Source organism: Pan paniscus, chromosome 15, assembly GCF_029289425.2.
Source record: "Pan paniscus chromosome 15, NHGRI_mPanPan1-v2.0_pri, whole genome shotgun sequence".
In the NCBI taxonomy this organism is placed as follows: domain Eukaryota; kingdom Metazoa; phylum Chordata; class Mammalia; order Primates; family Hominidae; genus Pan; species Pan paniscus.
The window spans coordinates 80,739,376-80,763,926 of record NC_073264.2 but is presented as its reverse complement, the minus strand read 5'-3'; the positions used below and the strand labels follow the sequence as shown (position 1 = coordinate 80,763,926).

The 24,551-nt window shown below is 39.1% G+C and overlaps 1 protein-coding gene and 1 long non-coding RNA gene across 38 annotated transcripts in view; one reads left to right on the top strand and one right to left on the bottom strand.

The window, feature by feature from the left end:
- Positions 1 to 24,551, bottom strand: part of NRXN3 (neurexin 3) — a 1,742,415-nt gene that overhangs the window by 191,694 nt on the left and 1,526,170 nt on the right. For all 37 annotated transcript variants that reach the window (XR_008620931.2, XR_008620932.2, XR_008620933.2 and 34 more), the window contains one exon: positions 8,966 to 9,137. Coding sequence is in view for 34 of the 37 variants with exons in the window: in XM_055097889.2 (XP_054953864.1) it covers positions 8,966 to 9,137 (172 nt within the window). In the remaining 3 variants the exon portion in view is untranslated. The remainder of the gene's footprint in view (positions 1 to 8,965; positions 9,138 to 24,551) is intronic.
- LOC117975698 (uncharacterized) overlaps positions 1 to 24,551 on the top strand; it is a 582,695-nt gene that overhangs the window by 521,342 nt on the left and 36,802 nt on the right. The window lies entirely within an intron of this gene.

Genomic DNA, 24,551 nt, shown 5'->3' with positions numbered 1-24,551 from the left:
ACTTTAAATAACTAGAGAGACTCTGCAACCTTGTGCAAAATTTAAATTGAAGAGACTGGAACTTGGAAACTTTTCCCATAAATAAAACTATGCTCTTGCATGGGTGGTAGGACACTTGGTGTTCAGGCAGCTCTGGGACAGAGGAAAAACAGAATAGGGTAATTGTATTTTATGGCCGGGATAATAATTCTAAGTTTTCATAATTAAAGACAACTTCTGCAGGCCAGAATTTGTATTAACTACGTAAACTAGAGCTTCCATGTGACAATAGGGAAAACAAAACTTGTAATTCACTAACCAGCTTTGAAATTATGCAATATTTGATGATTGTTTTAATTCAGAAGAATGTATGTTATTACTGATGCCTCACGTAGAGGGAGATGTTATTAATATTTTTATTTATGTCACACTATTTCAAATAAGTATAATTTTTAAAATCCCATAAAGTGTGACTACACTGTATTTCTAATCTTGAAAGATATTATTTAATTAAAATAGATGCATTATGGTTGGAAATCAAGAAATTCTTTATCTCACATCCCTGGTTACATTGTACCTAGAAGTGACCATCAAATTTTTAATTATTCATTTTACTGAGTCCCTAGACTATAATATTTATAACATTTAACATATGGCTAAATAAATATGATGTGCTTTCTAATTTTTAAAATTCCAACTTCTTCTTTAAATCCCAAGATAGTCTACTAAAAATGGGGAAAATGTAAATGTGCATCCTATAAAGTCCTACAGAGGGTTGCAGCAAAATTATTCTTTTGATCAACAGCCCTGTAGACCAAAAGCATTGCCCTGTTCACAAGTTAATTCTAGATAAATAATATCTTTGGTTATGACAATTGTTATTATCTGATGTAAATCCTCATAATTATAAAAAGCTCCATTGTGTATGTTAATTCCTTTATAAATAACCTTGAGCTATGTATTAACCTAATGTTTTGGGGGCAAGTTTCTATGTGCCCTGTGTCCATGTGTTCCCGCCACCTCAAATGTTTTATATATTTCTATCTGGTCTCTTTGTCTTCTGGGTGGTTATGTTTAATTTTAGCATTAGTCCAAGCTCCAGTTTGCCTTGAAATGCTTTTCAGCTTCTTAGAGACATTTATGGGAGAGAGAAAAAGGCTCTAGGTTTGATAGCAGTAACTGTATTTAACTTATAAGATACAAGACTGTTTATCTTGTGGCTGGGAATTCACAGAGAAGAAAGGAAGTTTCCTTGATAAAACAAAAATTAAATTAAAAAAATACTAAGCGCCTTCTTGCCACTCTCTCACTCCCCAAGCAAGACTATTAAATGGCAAAACAAACCTTCATTTAAAAGTTCTTTCTTTTTGCATAGATATGGCACTAGAAGGTAAAACAAGATCGCAAAAAGAAAGAGGCTGACAAGGCTTCCAGAGGCCACACCGATGATATAGATAAAGCCAAATATGTGTAGATGCCCAAGGAAATGCTGACTTCTAGACTGGGCAGAAATTAGAGATTTAACCTGAGGGGGGAATTCTATAATTTAACTTGAGAGAAAAATTCTAAATTGTCAAGATTTGAGTTAAACCCAGAATTTCTAGGACATGCAACTGTTCTAGGGTGTTTACGAGAATCTAAGGAAGGAGCAGAGTGTGATTAAACATTAAGACTCTTAAGTCAGATGGCTCTGGGTTGAATACCAGCATTTCCCAAACTAAGCTACACTCCCATAGACTGTTCCTAATCTAAAAAAATGGGAATAAGACCAACGCTGTCCTAATGGGTGGTTTCAAGACTAAGTAGGATGCTGCCCATGAAGTGGGGAGTATGTCATAAATGTTCAGCAAATGGCAGCCATCACCACCTGGGTGAGTTTGGCTGCGAGACGGTGAATGGCACCATCTGCCACTTCCTACACCTCTGGGAGAAAGTGTTTATTCAGTGCACATGTCCCTCACTTTGGAACCGTTTCTACTATTGTGGAATTCTCCATGAAGGATGAGAAAGCAAGATGGAAAATCTCTTAGTCCCCTATTCTCACCTTTCATAAGTAAACTTCATTGTAGAAAGTCAAGATAAAAAATGGTCCTAAAATGTATATGGGTGGTAGATAATCCAGACAATACACCTGCAGGTACAGTTATTATTCATGTAATGCTTTAAGGTATTCAAAGAACTTTCCACTTTCTAAGACAGAACAATGAACACAATCCCCATTTTATAGGTCATGTAACTGGCTTCTTAGGGTCCAGTTTGTTGATAGATTTGCACCATAGCCATGCTGTCAGAGCATACAAATATAGCTTAAGAAAGGGTAGTTTGCCATGTGTGTTTAGGAAACATACCTCTAGCCAGTACTTTCTTTTTTTGTGAAGTGTCCTATAGTAATGTCAATCTGAGCATTCACTTGGTTTTAATGCGAGAAAATGCATATATATGATCATGGAGATCAAAGCATACAGAAACTTCTCGACAGTGGGAACCTTCTCAAGGTTGTGGGCAAGCTGGCGAGTGACAGGGCCAGGGGCCCTTGGTTACACCCAGAAAGTCTGACTGACTCCAAAACCCTCATGCTTAATCATCACCCTTTAATGCCTCTCCAACAGCTGCTTGGATAGGGTGGAGTTATTATCCCTGTGATTGTATAATATCAAAACTCATTAGATGAGTTCAGGAGGTACATGAAGGTAAATGCCCATCGTTTACATGGTAGAAAACACATAAAAGGAAATAAAAGATGGCATATTGTAGTCCTGCACTGGCTAATACTAGCCTCTAACCTATAGCCTTATAGCGTTGGAGTGAGGATTGAATGAGAAATGTATTTAAAGGCTTCAGTGCCTAGGACATAAGTACATAATAAAACAAAAATTTCAGAATCTCCGTCATACCAGCCACACTGCTCAATAGCCACATATGGTTGGCGGCTACCACATTGAACAGTACCGGTAGTCAGTCTGAAAGAAAGACACATTTTTTAGCTTCTACATATCAGTGAATGTCAAACTTAGCTACACAGAGAATCACCTTAGGAGCTTTTTTTAAAAACAACAAAAAACAAACAAAAAAATGCCTGGGCCAGTGTTTCTCAATTTACAATGTACCCATAGCACTGGGGGATCTGATTTTGCAGGTACGGGGTGGCGCCTGAGAGTCTGCATTTTTAACAAGCTCCCAGGGGAAGCTGATGCTGCTGATCCATGGACCACACCCCAGATCAGTTAAATTAGATGCCCTGAGACCAGTGCCCGAGCACTGGCAATTTATTTAACTTCCCAGGGGATTCTCAATTTCAGCCAGGTTGCAGACCATTGCTTTACATAAATATGTATATATAAGTGCCTATTGAAAACATTCTTTTAAAACATTTTTGTTAACTGAAGACAAACTGCATAATGTGGAAATAATTCCCTTGGAAATAGAAACTCACAAACATGTGAATCCTAATTCATTTCTGACAAATTGGAAAGGATGACTAGTTAGCAGTGCGAATATTCAAGATACACTAGTTTGAGTGATTAATTGATACATTTTGTGACTGAATGTTGGAGCACCTTCTTTATAAGATGGTTTTAAAATGTTCCTCACAATGTTCAAACACATTCATGAAGTGAGGCTTTCTCTGGTTGCCCTTACATGTCTGTAGTCCTGAAACCTTGTTCAAATATGGCTTTCCTTCTTGATTGTATTTATACTTCTTATTCCCTCTGCAGGACTCTGCTCTCTCTGTTTTTCCCCCTGTTGAACTGAAAGCAACGCTAGTCCTGAACGGATGAATGAGCAGGTAGATGGGGCTTGTTTTAATGCATGCTTCAAATCTGGCAAGGTCTCAAATGTTCGCAGGCAAAGACATAAAGAAAAGGAAAGTAAACCTCCTGGCTAGGAATTAATGAAAACCCAAGGCCTGAGAAATTTCAGCATCATGTCAAGTACATAGACTTGTTTTTAATCCTTTAAAGTCTCAATAACTGAGGAAGAGATGTGGACAAAAAAAAAATCTTTCTTATACCGATGTATACTGTCTAAATTACAAAAACATGATGAACATTTACAACAAAATATGTTGGAAACTTTCTCTAAGTCAGCGGCTCTTATATGGGGGTGATTTTGCTGACCAGAGGGTATTTGGCACTTGTGGAAACATGAGAGTGGCATCCAGGGGGTAAAAGTCACGGATGCTGCTAAACATCCTGCAATGTGCAAAACAGTACCCCGCCCCCTTCCTTACACACCAACAGCAAAGATGTGTCCAGCCCCAAATGTCAATAGGTTGAAAAACCTTACTAACTAGACTACTCCAGGCAGAGATTTCCATTTGAGAATATGTTTTTACAAAAAGAAATACTGTCATTATTAATAAAATCGTGGCTCTGAGAAATAGGAAAGTGAGCAGAAAGTTTGAGGTTGTGCAGTCTGAGGATCAGGATAGAAAAGTGTTGGCTCTGCTCCTTAAGCTGTGTGACACTGGGAAAGTTATTTAGCCTTTCAGAGCCTTGATAACGTAACCTTAAAATGGGTATGGCAGGAGTAATAATACCAAACCCTGTCCTTCACAGGATGGAGTGAGGCTCAAATGTAATAACCGATATGAAGGTATTTTGGTCATCAATAAGTACTATAGCAATGTTTTATAAGTACTATAGCAATGTTTTCTCTTCCAACCCCTATAAAGACAAGTTTCTGTAGAATTTGACAAACTCAAATATAAAGAGAGTTTTCTAATATAGCATCCTTGAAAGGGAGCTACTTTTACCTCTTTTTCATGTTCTAAGTTGGGTAGTCAAATAGGATTTAAATGTAGGTCATCTGTGTGCATTTTAAAGACTGAAGAAGAGGAATTCTGTGAAGAGCACTTGAACTGAGTTGGTATGCCCTGCTCTCCTCAGCACCCCCTGACATGCAAAGATTGAAGCTGTGTATCAGTCTGCATGTCCCAGGAAGCCTAGATAGGACCGGAAAAGCCTTTACTGGACCATGCTCAGGGATCTTACAGCAGTGACAGTATCACCGGCCACCCACTCACAGCAGAGAGAAGATATGGAACAAACCCAGTCAGCTCAGCCTTCCAGGGGGCCTAGAGCTGTGGCTAAAATTAATTCCTCATACTCAAGTCACCTTTCACCGCCCCCTCCCTTGTTCCTACCACCGCATTGTATAGGGACAACAATCAGAGACTTTATAAGGAACATTTGTCAGTGCCTGGATGATAGCTCTGGGCTGATTCTTCTTTTATTTCCCTCTCCTGTTTCTTAGCTTTTCTATTTTCAGATTCAAAGAAAGAAGTTGCTTTTCAGTTCTATCTCCCAGAATTTAGTGATATAAGATTCCGATTGCTATAGAACTATTTTCATTCTGTTTCTTCCCTGATTCACAAAGAAAGAGCCAGTGCTACATGCCCTGTGCCCAGCTGGGTTCTAAATATTTCACGATGGGATGTTTCAGTAGAGCCCCATAAATGCCCATGAGAAGACTGTGGAGATGACCCATTCATCCCGGTGCACAGCTGACTCATTCAGACCTTGTAGGCAGGAACAATTCCCCGAGAGCATGTTCTCCGAGTGAGATAACTTAACGTAAATCTTCTATAGGAGCTACTCTGTATGTCTTTACTGTTTACACATTAGTAATAAGTGAGTAGTGAGACTAAACCCTTGATGATTTCTAAACCTACTGTTATCGATAAAATAGAATGACTTTAGAAAACAAAAGGACACATTTTTGTAGAAACTGTGTCAAGACTGCCTTGCCAGGTTGATGGCTTTGTTTGATGGCCCAGACACGGGGAATTTTGATCTTATGATTTAAAATAAACATTGCCAGATTTTTCTCATGATACTTTAAATTATTAATAGTTAAATTGATCCTTTTAATAGCACAGGGAAGCAGAGAGGAGAGAAAATAAGGTATCCAAGGCTCAAAAAGTGAACCGCTCCTAGGAAGTCTTGGCAGAGTGGAACATAAACCTCAATCTAGTATATCACACAACAACTTTTTAATTGAGGCAGCAAGGTAAGGGGATATAGCTCCTTTAAATACTCACTATTCTTTCAGCTGCTTCATGGGAGCACATTGCCATTGTTGTAAGGAGGACAGCTTGGGGTCACTGGTGCCAATAAAACTTTTAAATGAGGATTTTGAACTCAACACCTCACAATAACCACTTTTGTGTGATCATTGGAAAGTGACCTTTGAGATATGACACTTCTTTGAAGAAAGAAATCTAAGATGACACAAGAAGAAAAATACTCATTTCTAGCTATGCATTTTTCAGAACATCCCCCAATTCTCTGGGGGAGCAATAGTGAAAACTGCCCAATTGGAAACAGAAAAATCTTGTCCTAGGTCTTCCTTCACTTGCTATGTGACCTTAGGAAGGGCATAGCACCTCCTTGGGTCTCTGTTTTTATTTGAAATGGAGAATAAAAAATATCTACCTTGTCTAATTGATAGGGTATTTCATCTTCAAAATGAAGAAATCTGTACTCAAAAATATGTCCTAATTTAAAATGCTAGCCAAATGATTGGTAATCCTCACAGCTAACATTTATTGAGGATTGACTTAATTGTCCCAGCATTATACATGCGGTCAACTCACTTAATCTTCACATTAACCAGGTATTATCATTACCCTGGTTGTCTAGACTAGGAAACAGTCTCAGGGAGAAGAATGAACATCTTCTTAAAGAACAACAAAACAGAGAAAGTACAAAATGAGAATTTGGGAAGAAAGAATCTAATATATTTTGAAAGCATTACAGAAATCATCAGAGGAGAAAAATAAAAACTCTTAGAAATTCTTACACTTATTTTATGGTTCAGTGTTACTGTATTTTGAATTACATGTGGGGAGAGGCACCAAATATTTTAATGCTTAGGACATTTCAAGGTCTTTAGACTCACAGGTGATGAAACCAAGATCCCAACTCTAGCCAGTTGACTCCAAGGCCCATACTTATAAATGCTATACTGTACCCTGTCCTGAAATAATAACACATATCGTTACTAAATAACAGTTTCCAATGATGATAATAGTTTTCAGGAGGGAGCAATGCTATTAAAGAAAGGCTTAATCTGTTTTGAAAACATATAGGAAGCAACCCATAATTTGGAACTAAAGAAAGACACCAAAAGATAGGCGCACAGCAAGAATCTCCGGTTTGGTTACATAGCTGTGGCTTTAAAATGACCATTAAAGAGCCTTCTCATTGCTGGCAGCAAACTTGTAGATTCTATATTGGCTCAAGGCAAGTGGTTAACATCAATTTAGAAATCTTTGAAATTCCTAATAGAAACACAACAAACCCTTCAGCAACACTAGCAAGGCCAATGATAACACATATGGAGAGAGAGATTGATTTTTTCTGTGAGCCTATGAACAGCTTTTAAGATATTGGACTGCTTTTATTCCTTTCACCCTCTCCCCCATCCATCAGGGATTAAGCAAGAAGCATTTAAAAATTAAGTCTATTAGTGTGTAGTGAATTTGAATGATAAAAATTCCTAGAAGCTGTTAATAGCTTTGGCTTTCTTCAAATACTCAAAGATAACCTCATAAGGGCATTTATGTGCCTTAATCTAAGAAATTCTGAGACCCCTAGCAATGGCTGAGCTGGCTGTTTTATGGAAACCGAGATGGCAAATCAATAGTGGGTGGAGCTTTTTGCCTCAATACCTTGGGGGTCTTGCATGCTGTTTCCAGATGCTCTTACAATTCTTAAACAGATATAGCGGGACTCTAGCAATTAGGGAACAACCCAACAGCGCAGATACTTCTGATTGGCTTTTAAAGAAAATTAATGCTGAGTTAGGTGTGGAGATACAACAGCCTTCAAGCCATTCAAAGTCTTGGCCTACAAATAGGCAAATTCACTTTGTATCTTTCTCACAAGCATAACCATTATTAGCTAATGGCTCTTAGACATGTGAAAATGTGCTTCAAGCTTCTTTGTTATTGTGCCCACCTCACTGTAAAGGAAGTTAGAGAAAAGTGGTGAGAAAATTGTGAGGAGTTTGGTGTGTAGGATAGAGAGTAGCACATCACTTCATGCCCACATTAGTGAGAAGTGCAATATTCTCACTATTCTCTTGCATCCATCAATCAGATGACAGTGCAATTGTGGAACAATGGCCCTTTGCTGAAGGGTTGTCCCTTCCATTCCTGGCACTTTTACGATCAGCATTCAGGACTTTTCCTGGGAGAAGTGAGAGGCAGAGGGAAAGCTGAGGGATTATATGAATGATCTCTTTTAAGGAAGGCAACCTTTTCTCCCGTTGTCCTTGATTCAGCCATCTGGCTCTGGGAATTTGTTGCTGAATGTTTCTTGACTGTAAAATTTAAACAGATGATTAACCCCTTTTCCTGCCACACCAGCACGCTTGCTATTAAAATGACTACTAGGACCAACCTTTGAATATCCAGGCAGGCTTAGGGTAAGTAAGTGAGAAAATAAAAACTAGCAAAGTCCACCAAATGAATAAAATGCCACCTTCGTTTTTCTCTCATTGTTACCATGACTTGATCTGTGTCTTCAAGTTCAGTAATTGTCCTTTTAGAGTCTCTCTCTCTCTCTGGCATCTGCACCTTCAACTGCATCCGACTAAATGGCACCACAAAGTCTGGGTCTCAAATGGAGCATCTTATGATTATCGACTCTAGCTCATGATAGAGATGATCCTTCCCTTCACTGCTCCTCATCTACAGGCCCTGCAAAATCTACAGTAATTGTCTTTGGTATGAGCCAGTCAGGCTGTATCAGTCAAAGGTTGACAAAAAGTGTCCAGTGCATAGTTGGTAAAGTCTCCAGAAGCTCCCTATACTGGATCAAGTCCTAAAGAGATGACTTATCTTCTCATACAAAAAAATCATGAATGTGTACTTCACTCAGTGTTTTGGAATTTGGTGACAGTCATGAGAAAAATCACCACTGAAAAGTGAGAATGGGAGAGTCAAAAAGAGTAGGACCATTGAGCGAACAACATGTACCTGTAGGATAATGTTCATTCACCGGCCAGTTGTCCACCTGCAGGGTGGCGTTGCCGCCGTTCCTGGTGAAGCGTACCACATGGTATTTGCCGTCATTTACAGGGGTTCTCTCCTCTTTGATGGAGATGTCAACTGTGCCAATGTTGAAGACAACTCCAATTTTCCCCTGTTCCTATAATAAACACAAAAGGCATAGTTATCACCAACCACGAAGTTCTCTCCCTTTAAACTTGATCCTCCAACCAGCAATAAACCTGTAGGTGCCCAGAGGGAGCTGTCAGCATGAAGATAAGATAATAATAGCATTCTATAATTCTCCATGAGCTTTCATCCTGAGCATAAAACCAATGGCATAAAAACCACCCAAATTGCTCTCACAGGCTGCACCGCACAGGTTACATCATTCAATTCCCCTCAAGGCAAATCAGGCCTGGAACTACCTAGTAGCTATGCAATGATAATGCAAAGTTTATTTCTGTGAGATGAATTAGGCCTGTTTACTAAGAGAGTACACTAAGACACTGGACCTTAAATCATTTATCAATTCAGATTTACAATTAAAGTGGAAATATGTATGAGCTTCTCAGCATATTTTCATGCGATCAAGGCAAAGCGGAGGTGTACAGAATGGTTAGGAGCCAATGTCAGAGGAGCTGGATATATGTGTGTGTGTGTGTATATATATATATATATATATACACACACACACACACACACGCACACGCACATAATGGTTCTGTAGTTCCAAACCACATAGAAAAGGTAACCCCAGTAGAGGCCAATGAAACTCACCTAGAATTTTCATGATTAGATGGCTGCCATGCTTCCCAACTTGTAGCCCTACTCCTCAGATTAATCCAAAGAGAGATATATTCAAGACCAGAGCTTATGTAACACAGCAGAAGAGAACCTCTGTGGCCATCAAAGACTTGTCAGAAGGGAAATTGCAATGAATTCGATAAGAGTAACACTATGGCAGTGAAGACGGTGATATGGTGTGGATGTGTCCCCACCCAAATCTCATGTTCAGTTGTAATCTCCAGTGTTGGAGATGGGGCCTGGTGGGAGGTGATTGGATCATGGGGACAATTTCTCATGAATGTTTTAGTACCATTCCCTTGGTCCTGTTCTCGTGATAGTGAGTGAGTTCTTATGAGATCTGGTTGCTTAAAGTGTGTGGCATCTTCCCTGTGTCTCTCTTGTTCCTGCTCCTGTCATGTGAGACTCTTCCTCCCCTATTTGCCATGATTGGAAGCTTCCTGAGGCCTCCCCAGAAGCAGATGCTGCTATGCGTCCTATACATCCTGCAGAACTGTGAGCCAATTAAAAACTCTTTTCTTTATAAATCACTCATTCTCAGGTATTTCTTTATAGCAATGTGAGGATGGACTAATACAGATAATAATGATGCAAATGGTGATGCTGGTGGTGATATCACCAACCTCCTGGGAAGTGCACTAAAACACAAAGCATACATAATGATGCTATTAAAACTCTGACACTTCTCTAATAATTGGTTATGACTAAAAGTTGGAACCAGTATTCACAATGAGACATGAAATAAATGTAACCTTACTATTCAAATATAATCAGCCTCTCTTAAGCTCTTGGAAAGGCATAGCATTGCAGGGTGTTGGAGGCATGTGTAAGGACAGAAGGGAGACATCTTGCTCAATTTCTTTAGTTTTCCAAATTACTGGCAATATGTTGGGCATTCAAGGATAATAAAATTTAGTAGTTGTATTAGTCCTTTCCATTCTGTGAGTAAAGACACACCTAAGACTGGGTAATTTATGAACAAAAGAGGTTTAATTGACTCACAGTTCAGCATGGCTGTGGAGGCCTGGAAAGCAAACAAACACATCCTTCTTCACGTGGCAGCAGGAAGGAGAAGTGCCAGGCAAAAGAGGAAAACCCCCTCATAAAACCATCAGATATCATGAGAACTCACTCACTATCATGAGAACAACATGGAGGTAACTGCTCCCATGAGCCGATTACCTCCCCCTGGCTCCCTCCCACAACACGTTGGGATTATGGGAACTATAATTCAAGATGAGATTTGCGTGGGAACACAGCCAAACCATATCAGTAGTAATTCTGACATTCTACAAGACTGAGTCACAGTATTAGTTCACGATCCTTTGTTGTCTTCTATTTTTTTATTCAAGAAGAAGTAAAAGGAAGAGAAGGAGGAAAACCAGAAGGAGGAAGAGAAAAAGAAGAATGTGAGAAAAGTCCAGAATCCATATAAATCAAGATATAGAGAAGAGTTTTTCTAAATCTCAGATTTAGTCATTTGTTTTATTCATTCATGTATTCATTAAATACACAAATACAAAATTTATTAAGCACCTACTACACCTAAAGTCAACAAATTAAGAGTTCTGGAGGGAGGGACACTGGTTTCTATATATAGTTTGGTACACTTCACTCCTTTTCCCAAAATGAAGGCTTTCCTCAAGTTTCCATTTATCGCTTAGTATGTCAGTTCATCTTGTATCCAATAAAAGAATGGACAAGTCATGCAGAAGTCTTGATCTTAGAAGCGAGGAATATAGAATGATCAACCAAAGCAGGCTGTGAGCATTCAAGGATGCAGAGATACAGGGTGGACCTCAGTATTTTCTTTGTGCCCTGATTACATAATATGCAATATAAAATGATGTCTGCAATTCCCATGTTCTGTTCTCTGGGAAAAGAGCTCCAGGTACCTCCCAAAATTGTGACTAAACACACTCATGATTTCGTAAATCTGTTTGTTGAAACCGCTATCTACATCTCTGCACTAGGAAAAGCACCTAGCTTTAAAATATGATGCATGCATATATAAATGAACCTGATTATGGGTTCTTTTTGTACTTTTCATGCCCATAACTAATATTATTGTCCATTTTATTCTTATTTCTCAAGGAATTCAGAAATGGTAATATGACTTTTCTGCTTTCTCTTAAAGAACTGGTATTCATTTCTAAGGGTGTGTGTGTGTCACTGCCCACTACCCTCACGCCTAAATAAGCTAGGCTGTAATAATGTGAGCCATAACCTGCTTAGCAGAATGGAAGTACTAGAGGAGTTAAGAAACCATGACTGCAGACACCATTACTCCTCTGCCCACCCCACAGATGAGGGCTGTTTATTGCACCACTGTTCTTCAGTGAGAAACCAGTACATAAATCCTGGATGCATGGAAAGGACGGCTGGTGATTCAATTCACCCCTAAGTCACTAATTAATCATGGATGGAAAACAGTTTTAGGGGAAGCATGGAGACCTTTAAACCAGCATTCTGTAGCTTTTCAGTGACAGCAGTGGCCAAGTACGGTTCTGGCTCAGTGAGTTCGCTGATCAGCAAGATATATTCTTGGGCAGATTTTCTGCAAGATCCATATTTGATTCAGGAAAAGAAAGAAAAGATTTAATCTCTGCCTGAATAAATATTTGGTCCTTATCTTAGGTGCCACACATTTGCCATTGTAATCAGTGTTTCTGGGAGATCTTCTTAATCCTGTTAGCTCACTGCTAAAGTCAGTGGAGATCCTTCCCCAGGTGTTTCATTTTGTTTCCCACAATGGTAAATGTGGCCGTGCTAGACCTCAGATGTGGTCTCTCTATTTGCAGTAATAAAATTTCATTACTGCAACCTCCTTGTCATTTGTCATGGGACCACAGTGGCATTATAATCCATGGCTAACTGCTTTGTTTCAGTTCATTAGAAGTCACGGAAGCCTTGTGGTGAATACCCATAGAGTTGCCCCGGCTTGAAACTATCATGCACAGCTGCCATGCAAATCAACTCTGCTGGCTCATGTGTCTAGAAAAGAGAAGATGTGAGGGAACAAAAGCATTGGCTTTGGTGTCAGACCTGACTGACCTTGGGCAAATTACTTGATTTTTCTGAAGCCACTTCTTGATAATACACTATAAGGACAGGATATCGGCATTACATACTTCATAGGGCTGTTGTAAGGATGATATAATATGATGAACATGATGGTACTTTATAAGTAATAAAACATTACATAAATATATGAGATAAAACAGATCAGGAGAAGGAACCACCCATCATTTGATCAGATATAAAACACTCTGATTTTTGGAGAAATTAATTGTTTCAATAGAATAAATGTGGGTTTTAGCCTAGCATGGTTCAAATAACAGCGATGGCCCTTAAAGCTGTATGACCCTGGTCTGGTTATTTTACTTCTGATTTCTCTTTCATAAAGAGATGTGTGGAGGGAAAGGGGGGCCAGTTGTTACCTCTGAAGCTTGCTGTGAGGGTTATAGGAGAGCACAGACATGTGAAGCACCTGGCATTCACTGTGGATAATTTTGGACCCACAAAATGTCAATCTTCTTTCTCCCTTCTTTCTCCTCATTAGTGTAACTGAAAGTAGTGTCATGAGCTAAGGGCTAGTTGGCTTGGTGGGCACTGTCATCAAGACATATTGTGAAAATAAATGTAAATTTTAGCAAACAGAATATATATTAAAACAATTTATGCAGGGTTGATTTCCTATCACAATTTGGTAGTTGCTATCTCTCTACATTCTTTGTAACCAGATATTATAAGCCTCTCTAAGAAATGCAAAGTGTAGCTGCAAAAAGAGCATGACTATAAATTTTAATAACTCCACAGCCATCACCACTAAAGTTGCTACCAAGACAATTGCTTCAATCTATATTCTTCCTTGATATTAAAAACAAAAACAAGTGGTAAATCAGAAGACATTACCAAAGAATCCTCAAGTGCATTCAGGAAAAAAAACTGAACAGCACAGAAACCAGCTGTCTTTAAATAGCCAGTAAGTCACTCTTCATCAATAATGACTGTTTATAAGCCCACCTGGCTCCCCAAATTAGTCCAGCTTCAGCTTCCCTATCCTCAATCAGTCACACTGCAGTTATTGGTGCTGACCCAAGAGATGCTACCGACACCAGGGTCAGACTCCAGGAGCAGAAATGCTCAGGGGCAAGAAGAATTCTCAGGAATAAAGATGTCCCTGAAGGCTATCTCTTCGTTCATTCCAGACTGCCCCTGGGGAAGACGGAATGCACCATCCGCTATTTTAGAAAATTGCAGCTGACAGAAACAGAACTGGGATTCTCAAATGTATGCCAGGGATATGGGCAATGGAAGCAGGTCTCAGTGTCTTAACTGCTAGGCTTCCCACAGAATTTGTTAGTTCAGTGCTAGGCAAGAACACAAGGAAGGCAATATGTAAATAATGCCTCATGTGGGCCAGGCACAGCAAGGTCTTCCACACCCATTTCAAAGTCTGGTTCCTAGTAAAGAAAGTAATGAGCGGCACTGTTTACCACACTTTCCTAGTTCTCCTCCATTATAGGGTTGTAGTAAGAGAGGCCTTTTGGGTCTCGTTGTGATGGGTTGGGCCAAGAGAACAGTGTTAACTGATAAATTGAGTATCATTCCTGAGCCATGCATTTAGTTGCTGGTGTGAGACCCACGAGAGTTCTCTCATTTGTTGTCAACCACTGCACCCAGCAAACTCCTGGTAGCGGCTTCTTTGTCATTCTGGGTCATTGAGTGAGGATGGCAATAAGCCAACTTGCTACGGACATGCAGATGGCTGAGTAACAAAGCTTGGTTGCTTTATAGCACCAAGTGTTTGAGGCTTTTGTCACTGCAACATAAACCAGGCTACCTAAATGGACAGAATAGGTGCTCAGGAAATATTTTTATAATAGAAGTATATTCAAATTCTTACAATTAATTACAAGAGAATTCACACAATAAGAGACTTACTTATGGAAAAATAGAATCCAGGTCTGACTCTAAAATCCATGCATTTTCGACAATCACAGCTTTTACATGTTACAATTGAGTTAGTTATTTCTATAACAGAAATACATGTGTTACATATTACATATTTTATGTATGCCTAACTTATCTGTCCACTTAGCCTAATTGTGAGTATTTTAAATGTAAGTATCCTAACATGAGCTCAGTAAATGTTTGTTAAATTAATGGATATGGAAATGAATAAATGATGAATTAGAATGTGTGGTTGTGATTTTAAAAAAATTAGAAGAATCTTTTTTTGTACCATAAGAGACCAAATATGATTTCAGTATTATAGGATAAAATAAATTATTGCTACCATATTCAAATTTTGTGCAATAAATCTTAGGCAAAACATCTCACTATGCTTTATAAATGCATCTGTAAAATACAAAAAGATGAGTTACAGCTTACCTGATTGATCAATTTTGACTTTGACTAACAGAGGCTTTTATTGAAGTTCTTTAGAATAAAACATTGAACTCCGTAGAACATAATTTGTGCTCTTTTTGTGGCTATTAAGTGTCTTTCAGTGAAGATCATTAGTCTCTACTCTTTCAACATTATGGTCTTCTTGTTCTACACTCTGGACAATTGTTGGTTTATAAGCACAGAGTAAGCACTTCATTATTAAGGTATTTCAAGAGAGGTAAGAGACCAGGTCTCTCCATTGAAAAATCTAAATCAGAGAAGATGCCTTTCAGAAATCACCCAAACTGACAAGACCACAGCTGTAGAGCTTGAAGATCTTTCAAACTCCATGATCACCTCATGACAATGACCCAGTCCCCTCCCCTTGAGAACCTGAAGTGTGGCTGTGGCAGGAAAAGCAGGGGAGAGGAAAATGTCTACTTTGTGTTCTAGAAGAATTTGAGATTTAGAATCAAAAGAATTGGGACTGATTGAGGCTCCACATTATTTTTTCCATGTGATCTTGAGCAGGTCCCTCAACTATCCATGGCTCAAGCTTTGTCTAGAAAACCGATAATGAAGACAAGAGCAACAATAATACTTGTGTTAAATAGTACTTATTAAGAGAAATAAATAAAATCTTGGCAAATTCTGAAGGTATCTACAAACAATGATGTAAAAATATGTTAATGATGGGTTTAGAGATGGTGATAATAGTGATGCTAGCTGAGAAATAGTACTAATATGGATGACAGGTGAGTCAGAGGCATTTGCACACTCCCTATAGGATACTGCTCTATTTACAACGACTGTCTCCCAGTCAAGGTCATCGACTCTGGGATCTGTATACATTGTCCCTAGAAAATTCATATTAAATGGCTTGAAAACTATTTCTCCTTTTCTAAATCTTTACAGGCCTCAGCGAACTTTGCACCCAACCAGGAAAGTTACATCCACCTCTCCCCTGGCTGCAGTTGTGCTTCACCTGGTGTTTTACTGATGTCTGGTTGCACGAGGTCAATCAATTAAAGTGGATTAGATCCACAGTCTGAAATGCTAACAGAGGGCCCAGAGAGATAAGACTGATAAATAGCTCGAGACAGCTCCATCTCTGACTCCAAGCAAAAAAAAAAAAAAAAAAAAAAAAAGAGAGAGAGAGTAGGGATGACAGCTTAGGACATCAGGAACCATGACCTGAAAAGGCGAGAAGCAAGGAAGGACAAGACAGCCGATGCAAGTAAATAAGATGCAAGTCAAAGCTACCACGGCTCTAAGTCACCAGTCACAACTGGCATCCTGAGTCATCATGTCCTTCAAATCTACTCGGAACATCCACTCCTCATTCACAGACCCCAATGTCATGCTGGTTTATTTGGTAGTTAAGTTTGACTGCAAGGCAAAATTCAAGTTCATTTCCATAGGTGCCCCAGCCCTGTGCCAAGACCTGGAGCAGTCTCCTGGCAGGACTCAGGTGACAGCTGGCAGGGCAGTGCTGACTAAAATCCAGTACAGACTGAACGTCTCCCATAAACGTCCGGTTTCCCCGCTAAATCTCAACCACAGCTGTGAGGAACCACCCAGCGGTCTTCATAAAGTAACCTTAAGCCCTGTGCTCACACTAACAACAAACATTACAGTCCTTGAAATGAGGAAACACATTTTAACTCATCTGGAATTTTTCCAGAACATATTACACCTTACTTATGTGCTTACAAAGTGAGGTTCTAAGACCCCCAGCAGCAGTATCACCAGCGGACTCGTTAGACATGTAAATTGTTGGGTCTAGTGCTAGTGCAAGACCCTCTGAATCAGAAACTCTAGTGTGAGGCCCAGTAACATGTATTTTCACAAGAACTTAAGGTGATTCAGATGCTAAAGTTTAGGAACCACTTTCTTACATTAATGTCTTGGTTCACTAAGGCAGTGATTTCAACAGGGATGCTTATCTCCAGGGACATTTGGCAATGTCTGGAGACATTTTTGGCTGTCACAACTGAAGTGGAGTGCTTCTAGAATCTAGTGGGTCAAGGCCACACATGCTGCTAAATATACAATGATACACAACAAAGAAATAGCTGGCCCTAATATCAATAGTGCCACTATTGAGAAACTGCAGCAGGGAGTGCAAAACTTCAGTCACTCAACAAATATCCATAGAGCATGTATTGCATGAAAAAAAAAAACATTCTACATACATTTACATGCATAGTCTAATGTATTCTCCAGACAGTACTTTTCTGTATGGTATATATGCACGCACACAACAGGCACACATGCACATGAGTGCACAGCCATGAGCACGCATGTGTGAATTTTTAAATATTTGATCTAAAATTGTGTTCTAGCAAACAGAACACAAGGGGAGCAATAAGTATGTATCGATAATCTCTCTGACTGTCCCCTACTCTGTCAGTCAAATGCCCACTTTGCAGGTATAAACTTTGAAATGCATGCTCACAGAGCCAGAAAGTGGCAGGTCTAATACACATGTCCTATGCCATTTTCTCCATCTGGTCTTGGTAACCCTGTTCCCTACTGATTGATTGCTGCTAGTCCCTAAGGAAGTCTTTTCATTCATCTCCTCTGGCAAAATAACATTAGTTGATAGTCCCAACTCTAAATTAGTTACTTTACTACAGACTAGGTCATTTCAGTCAGTTTCCAAGAATATGCATGATCAGCTCTGAACAGGATGCAAAGGAGAAATTTCTTCTCTTAGAAGTAGATATTCTAGGCCAAAAATGAGCAGCTGCTCCTCTATAAATGAGAGATCAGCAAGGAGTGAGTAACCCTCCAAGACCTATTCTGTGGTTATGAGGAAACTTTTAGTGATTCTTTAAAGTGCTTTACTATTTATCTAACTTCCAAATGACAGGCTATATTAGCATTATGGCTTCAAGGTAAATGGACCTACATGAATAATAAACACCAACCAAGAACTCTTTTTTCATAAGTAAGGCATTTTCAGTCAATCCCTCAGATAAATTCCCTGTCTAAATTCTATACCATTCTCTACCTGAAAAAAAATTAATATACACATTTCAGAATGGAGAGATTGAGTACTTAGGGTCATCGGATAATACGGTTTAGATTGTGGCAGTTTTTTATGATATGTTTGAGGTATGAATATGCAAAAGTTGGAGGAGATAGATTGGCCTGGAGCAGAGATCAGCAAACTGTGTGCCAAATATAATTGTTCCCTGTTTTTATAAATAAAGTTTTATTGCGACACGGCTGGACTCATTCATTGATGTATTATCTTTGGCTGCTTCCATGCTACAACAGCAGACATGAGTAGTTGCAACAGAGATCATGTGGCCTACAAGCCTAAAATATTTACTTCCTGGCCCTTTACAGAAAAAGTTGCTGACCCCTGTTGTGGAACTTTTTTTAAGTAAGTTTAATTTAATTTTTTTGGAGTTTTTTTAAGTTTAATTTAAGTTAATTTAAGGTCACCTATGATTTTCTTTTTTCAGATTTTAATCAATAGTTGATGTACAAGTGGTCAGAATAACTCAAATAGGGTGGGAGGATCAAATGAGGAAACTGTATCATACCTGCTCATTCACCTATTGCAAGAAAGTTCTCTAGGTAGCCTCGGACTAACCTGGTTTGTGTTCTTTTCTCACTTGCAGTTCTCAAAAATAACTATAGAATATACCAGAAATGTAACATTCTCAGATAAGGAGGAACTGGCTGGAATAGCCAAGTCTCTGTTCCACTTCCTACCAGAACAGGATGTCCTTCAACACTTCAGCTTATTGAGTCATATTGCCCCTGGGGTATAAAACCCAGAGTGGGGTATTTTCCAAGGTCCCTTAGGTGCAGTACATGCACAGGTGGATTCCATTTGCCATAGGCAGCTTTCCTGAGCCTTGGAGAATGAGCTCAAAATGATTCCCCGGCTTCTGCTGTCCTTTGCTGCCTATAGGTAAGTAATAAACCCACTTTATGTGACTTGTGTGTGGGGGTGTTCTCTCTCACTAGGCTCAGGCATATTGGTAACCAGTGTACAATGAACCTGATTCACAATTATTATTTGGCAAATAGAACAATGTATCTTAGATATTTTCTAATAAGTTATATAAAATAAGAGGATATACAAAAGCTCACTCAATTAGGCATAAACTAATCTATCTTAGATCCCACTGAGAGTGGTTTATATACTAAAATCAACTCAAAATAACACTGTTTGAAGGAGGTCAGCTGCAGATGCAGAGAAATAAATTAGAGGCTTCTGGCAAAAGATGGTAGTAGCTAGGAATAGTCTGGTAATGGAGGAGATGGAGCAAAGTTATAAGTCATTAAAATTGTAATGATATCACATTTCGTTCGGAAAATGTATCTAGTTCTATGGGAGTGAATCAAATACATTTTAAAGGCTTGGGACTCTAAAAGATAGCACACATCACTCTGATGTTAGGATTTGAGTTTATTATATTAGATGGAATGAGAAAAGAGAATAGCATTGCAGCCCAATGAATATCTCAGTCTCCAGGGCTCCAATGCATCTGCAAAATACTTGACTCACTTGAGTGATAAATGGTGATTAACTGAGCTCTCTCGGTTTACCTGCAAGGGGAATCTACTGTGTCATCATCTTGGGATGAACACACTGAAATAAGGGCTCATTTTTCCTTTCCTAGTTATCGTAAACAAAATGGCCAACAGACTGTAATATATCAGCAGTGCCTGTCTGCATGTGGGGACTCTGGTGTGTGTGTGTCCTGGAGATAGTGCTGCAGTTAGGTCTTTCATCCAGGTGATATTTTATGGTTCTCTTCTTCGTCAACTATCACCCACTACAACATTCTCTCTTGGATAAGATCAGTACTTCTAATTCAAAAGGTGGGTCCTTACTTACCCCCAACCACCATAATAAAAGCAACAAAAATTTTTTAAAAAGTGAAATTTAAAAAGCTCCAGTACTTCGAAAAAAGGCCGGCCCTATGACCTCCATGACAGCATCAAAGCCTCTGTAGGGGAGAATGATCTGGACACCCAAGCAGAAATATGAAAAGGAAAGTGCTTTCCCTCAGTCCTGATGAAATTAGTAAAGGTGACCCCAAGCAGACACTGGAAAACATGTCACAGGGAGCTGACTCATACCTTTTGAAAAGAGTCCACCATACTAGCATTGAGAATTATTTCAAAGCTATGTGCTCTTTCGATAGAATAATTAGAGAACACATCTCCTAATTTTAATTTACTTGAATTCAGTATCCCTACCAAAGTATAAAGTGAGTAAGTTTCAGCCAAATGGAGAAATAGAAATGTCCCTGGAACAGCATGAGGTCATTGTTCCCCTAAGATATGGCAGGCACTGTAAGCCCTCTGGAAGCCGGTCAGAACTTCGGATACACAAATTATCCATGGAGTTTATAGTGAACTCATACACAATATGAAGAAGCATTTATTTTTTGACATTTAAAGGGCACAAACATTCTTCTCTCTCTTCTTTATGAGTGAGCTACAATTTTGTTCATTAACATGACGAAAGTAAATGATTTCATTCAAGAGACTGAGGAACATAATGCTAGAGAAATAGTTATTTGTAGATATGTTGCCATGTAAATGTGTGTGTGATTTTGTGTGTTTGTGTTTGAATAAAACCTTAAAACTTACACAAAAGTTAGTCCCTTTGACCCTCTTATTTTCTTTTAGGCAAAGTAATGGTGGCTCAGTAGAATCTAAGCCCCTCTGTGTCCACCGGAGGTCATCTATAATCCAACTGTAATATCGTCCTTAAACAGTGGCAGAACAGTCAGTGGAATCCTGAGTCTTCACTTTCAATAGGGAGCCTCTCAGGAATATGAATCGATTATAGGCCTGACTCAAAACAAACTATGGATTCCAGCATGAATCAAATATCAGAAAGATCTAGAGTCAACATTAGCTTTAGGGAATGGAACTGGTCATTAGGGATCACTGATCTAGGAATGACCCAAACACAGGAAAGATCTTCTAGCTCTGGCCTAGCCCAAAGCTCAATGAGGTACACTTTCCTATCTGGAGAAGAGAGTTTTCTCTGCAGAAGGTCCAGCTTTCCTGGCCAGTGTGCATAGGTGTACAGAGCTGAAAACAACTTTACACACGTGCCTTCCAGAGACATCTTTGATAACCAGATTTATTCTCTAATTATCCCACAATCTCTCCATTATCTATTCAATAATAACATCAGTTTGTATTGATTCATTTCAATGTTTTTTTAATGGAACAATTCTTTTTTTTTTCCTGTCATACCATGAGCATTGTGAGGGAAGAAAATGCATCTTTATGTTCTATGTCTTCCTCCATATCAAAAGTTTAATAAATGTTCAGCCAAGCATCTGACACAATGGTGAAAGCACCTTTGCATTCTTCTGCTAGCAAGACAAGCGCATAGTGCAATATCTCCATCCATGGTTCATTTACTGCTTTTCAATTTCTGCTATGGCTTTGCTTTGGGAGAGAACTTTTGGAAATGTAGAGTACCACTACCTCTCAGGTGACCACAGCTGTTCACTTGTTTCACATAGTCTACTGAACAGTCTCCAGGAAAATTGCCAGCAGGCCTCTGTGGCCTGAGGGGAACTTTCTCTGTGGACCGGGAGGTGAAAGGCTTAGTGTTCATTACCAAGGGCTTCAACCTACTCTGCTTCTGTGTTTGGATTAGACTCAAATTGAAGTCCTAGAGGTGGACACTGATCCATCCTATTACCAGTTAATTGAACCATTTGGTTCCCATTAAATACAACTTTAATCTTTGAAATATCCAAGATGCCAAGCTTTCAGAGAAACTCAGTTTCATTGTCTTGCCTTCTCCATTATTCTGTAATGCAGTGATTTCTGGTCAGTGTAGGGCTCAATCCCTGCCTTTTGGGAGGCCATCCCCTCACCACAGTCTTTTGGACCACCATGAGTTGGCTGTACTTCAACCACCATTCATTTCAGTTTGCACTAGACTTGCCAAATTCAGAATTTTTACACGTAGTCATGTTTTCCCCCAAGAAGTACCTTTATTTCTCCAAATCAATAAGATGTGTAAGTAGAATCAAGTCATAGAAATTTTGAAATCAAGTGTGTATTGATCCTATCCTCTGTATAGGGCATTTTGGGAGGCACATCAGAAGTTAGATAAATACATCTGGCATTCTTTAGCCCTCAAGAGTGTAAATGATACTTTGGTGTGGTGGATAGGGCAACTGCATTTGAATCAGAAGGCTTGGATATAATTCTAGTTGTTCACTTACTGCAGGTTTTGGGGAAAGCCACAAATACTCTGCACCCAGTTTCCTCATCTGTAAGACAAAGTCACATTGCTGAGCTTGTTGGGTGATGATGGAGATTAAATAAGAGATGTTTCTAAAAACAGTTTAAAAAAATATAGATCGCTGATGGGGACAAAAGAGAAATGAGAAAGAAGCACATGATTTCCTAAATTGAGATATAAAAAATGAAGGAACGTTCCCACATAATATTTCCAAATAAATATCCACAGACAGTCATTGATAAATTGCCCAAATAACCAGAGAAAGAGGATTCATTACTTGGCCTTCAGGATAGGAAATTCTTCTGTGTAGAAAAAACAAACTCAGTTTCTCCTATACTCTCACAACACGCTTCTGACACTAGATGTGTGGAGGTTTTTCCCCATACATCAAGCAAGCAAGCAAGCAAGCAATCTGCAGCAGACACCAGCTGGGTGTCCTCCAACCAAGTTCAATTCCTGCACTACCTGCCTGGAGATAGAAAAGACATTAGGCATGATTTCTCTCTCCTCCATGTAAAGATACAGCAAGAAGGTGGCCATCTGTCAGTCGGGAAATGGACCCTCAGCAGAAACCAAATTGACTGGCACCTTGACCTTGGACTTCCTAGTCTCCAGAATGGGGAGCAATAAATATTTGTTGTTTAAGTCACCCAATCTATGCCATTCTGTTATAGCAGCCAAGGCTGACTGAAACAATAAGATGTATTTAAGTGGATGCAGTTGAGAAAGTAAAGAGGAATGGGAGAAGTCTAGAAGATTGAAACTATTGGTATAAAAATAAAATTCAGTCTATAGAAGGAAAAAATAGAAAATTGGCCTAAAAATTCCTTACACTATCAACCAGCTTTTCTACTTTCTAAAACCTCACTAATTTTTGCCAAGACAGAGACATTTGAACGTTAAGGAAGACTCTCAGAGCTGAACATATACAAACACAGACAAGTAATTTTTAAGGTTCATAAACATGCTACAGCTCAGAGAATATCTTCTCTCTTACCCAAAGGGCCTTCCTTATACTCCCTAGCAAATATTTCCTTGATAATGGCAAAATTTTATTTATGGAATTTAGAAACTATAGAGTCAAAATAAATATAAATAAAATCTTTTATTTTCCAAACGTGCCTGGTGGACTCCCTTGCTTTCTGCTGTAGGTATCCTTCTTCCATCAGGAGAAGAGCTTTAGCTGTTTAGATGAACAGCGATTTGTGAGGCACTTACCCCGGATCCTGGCCAGAGGCTCAGAGGCAGTCAGGGAAGACATCATCCAAGCAATGCTAGAGCTTCCATGTTTCAGAAGTTAGCGGTGATCTTATTGTTGCTAACTGGTGACACCCATGTTCAGTGATACTTATGGGTTCATTGAGGGAGTGATTAAGGTCAGAAGGAAGTGAAAACTTAAAGAAGAGGAGGGGAGATAATAAGGATACAGACAAGGAATTAGATTGAGTGTGGCTAAACTTATCGACCAGGCCTTACTTGAAAGAATACAGAAAAATGCTTCCCAAATCCTCAAACATGGATGCATCGCTTGCCACTCTACTTTGTATTGACTTCAAAAAACTTTCTGCAGGCAAATACCTAGAGGCAAACATCTTAGGAAACTAGCTACAAGCATAGACACATTCTTTAATAGACAGCATGATGCTTTTCTGGTTCCATTGCCAAAGGGTGACTGCTGATGAGCCACGCCACCTCTGCTCACCAAACTACCAGATCTATCCAGAGAAAGCACAAAAACAAGTGCTCAGAACATCTAAAACTTGAGTAGTCATTGCATACTGGCCTCATCTCCACTCTGTGAAGGGCAGATAGAGGACCAGAAGTCATGCCTCTACCACAGAGAGGCACAATACACAAACAGTACTAAATCTGGAAGGCACAATTATTGGAAGAGTAATGAAAATTATTTTGATTTGATTTTTGTTTGTTAATTATTTTTCCCAGGAGTTACTTATTAGCTGCCTTGTGTAATACAGAACTTACAAATTCAGAGACTTTATGCTGGATCGAGTGCTCACATAAGTTTTATTTTTGAGGGGGGGGTACTACATAGTATTTTTCTATGTGAACTAGTTTTCAACATTTTAAGATCAGATCTCTCGTGAACAGCTAGACTGTTCT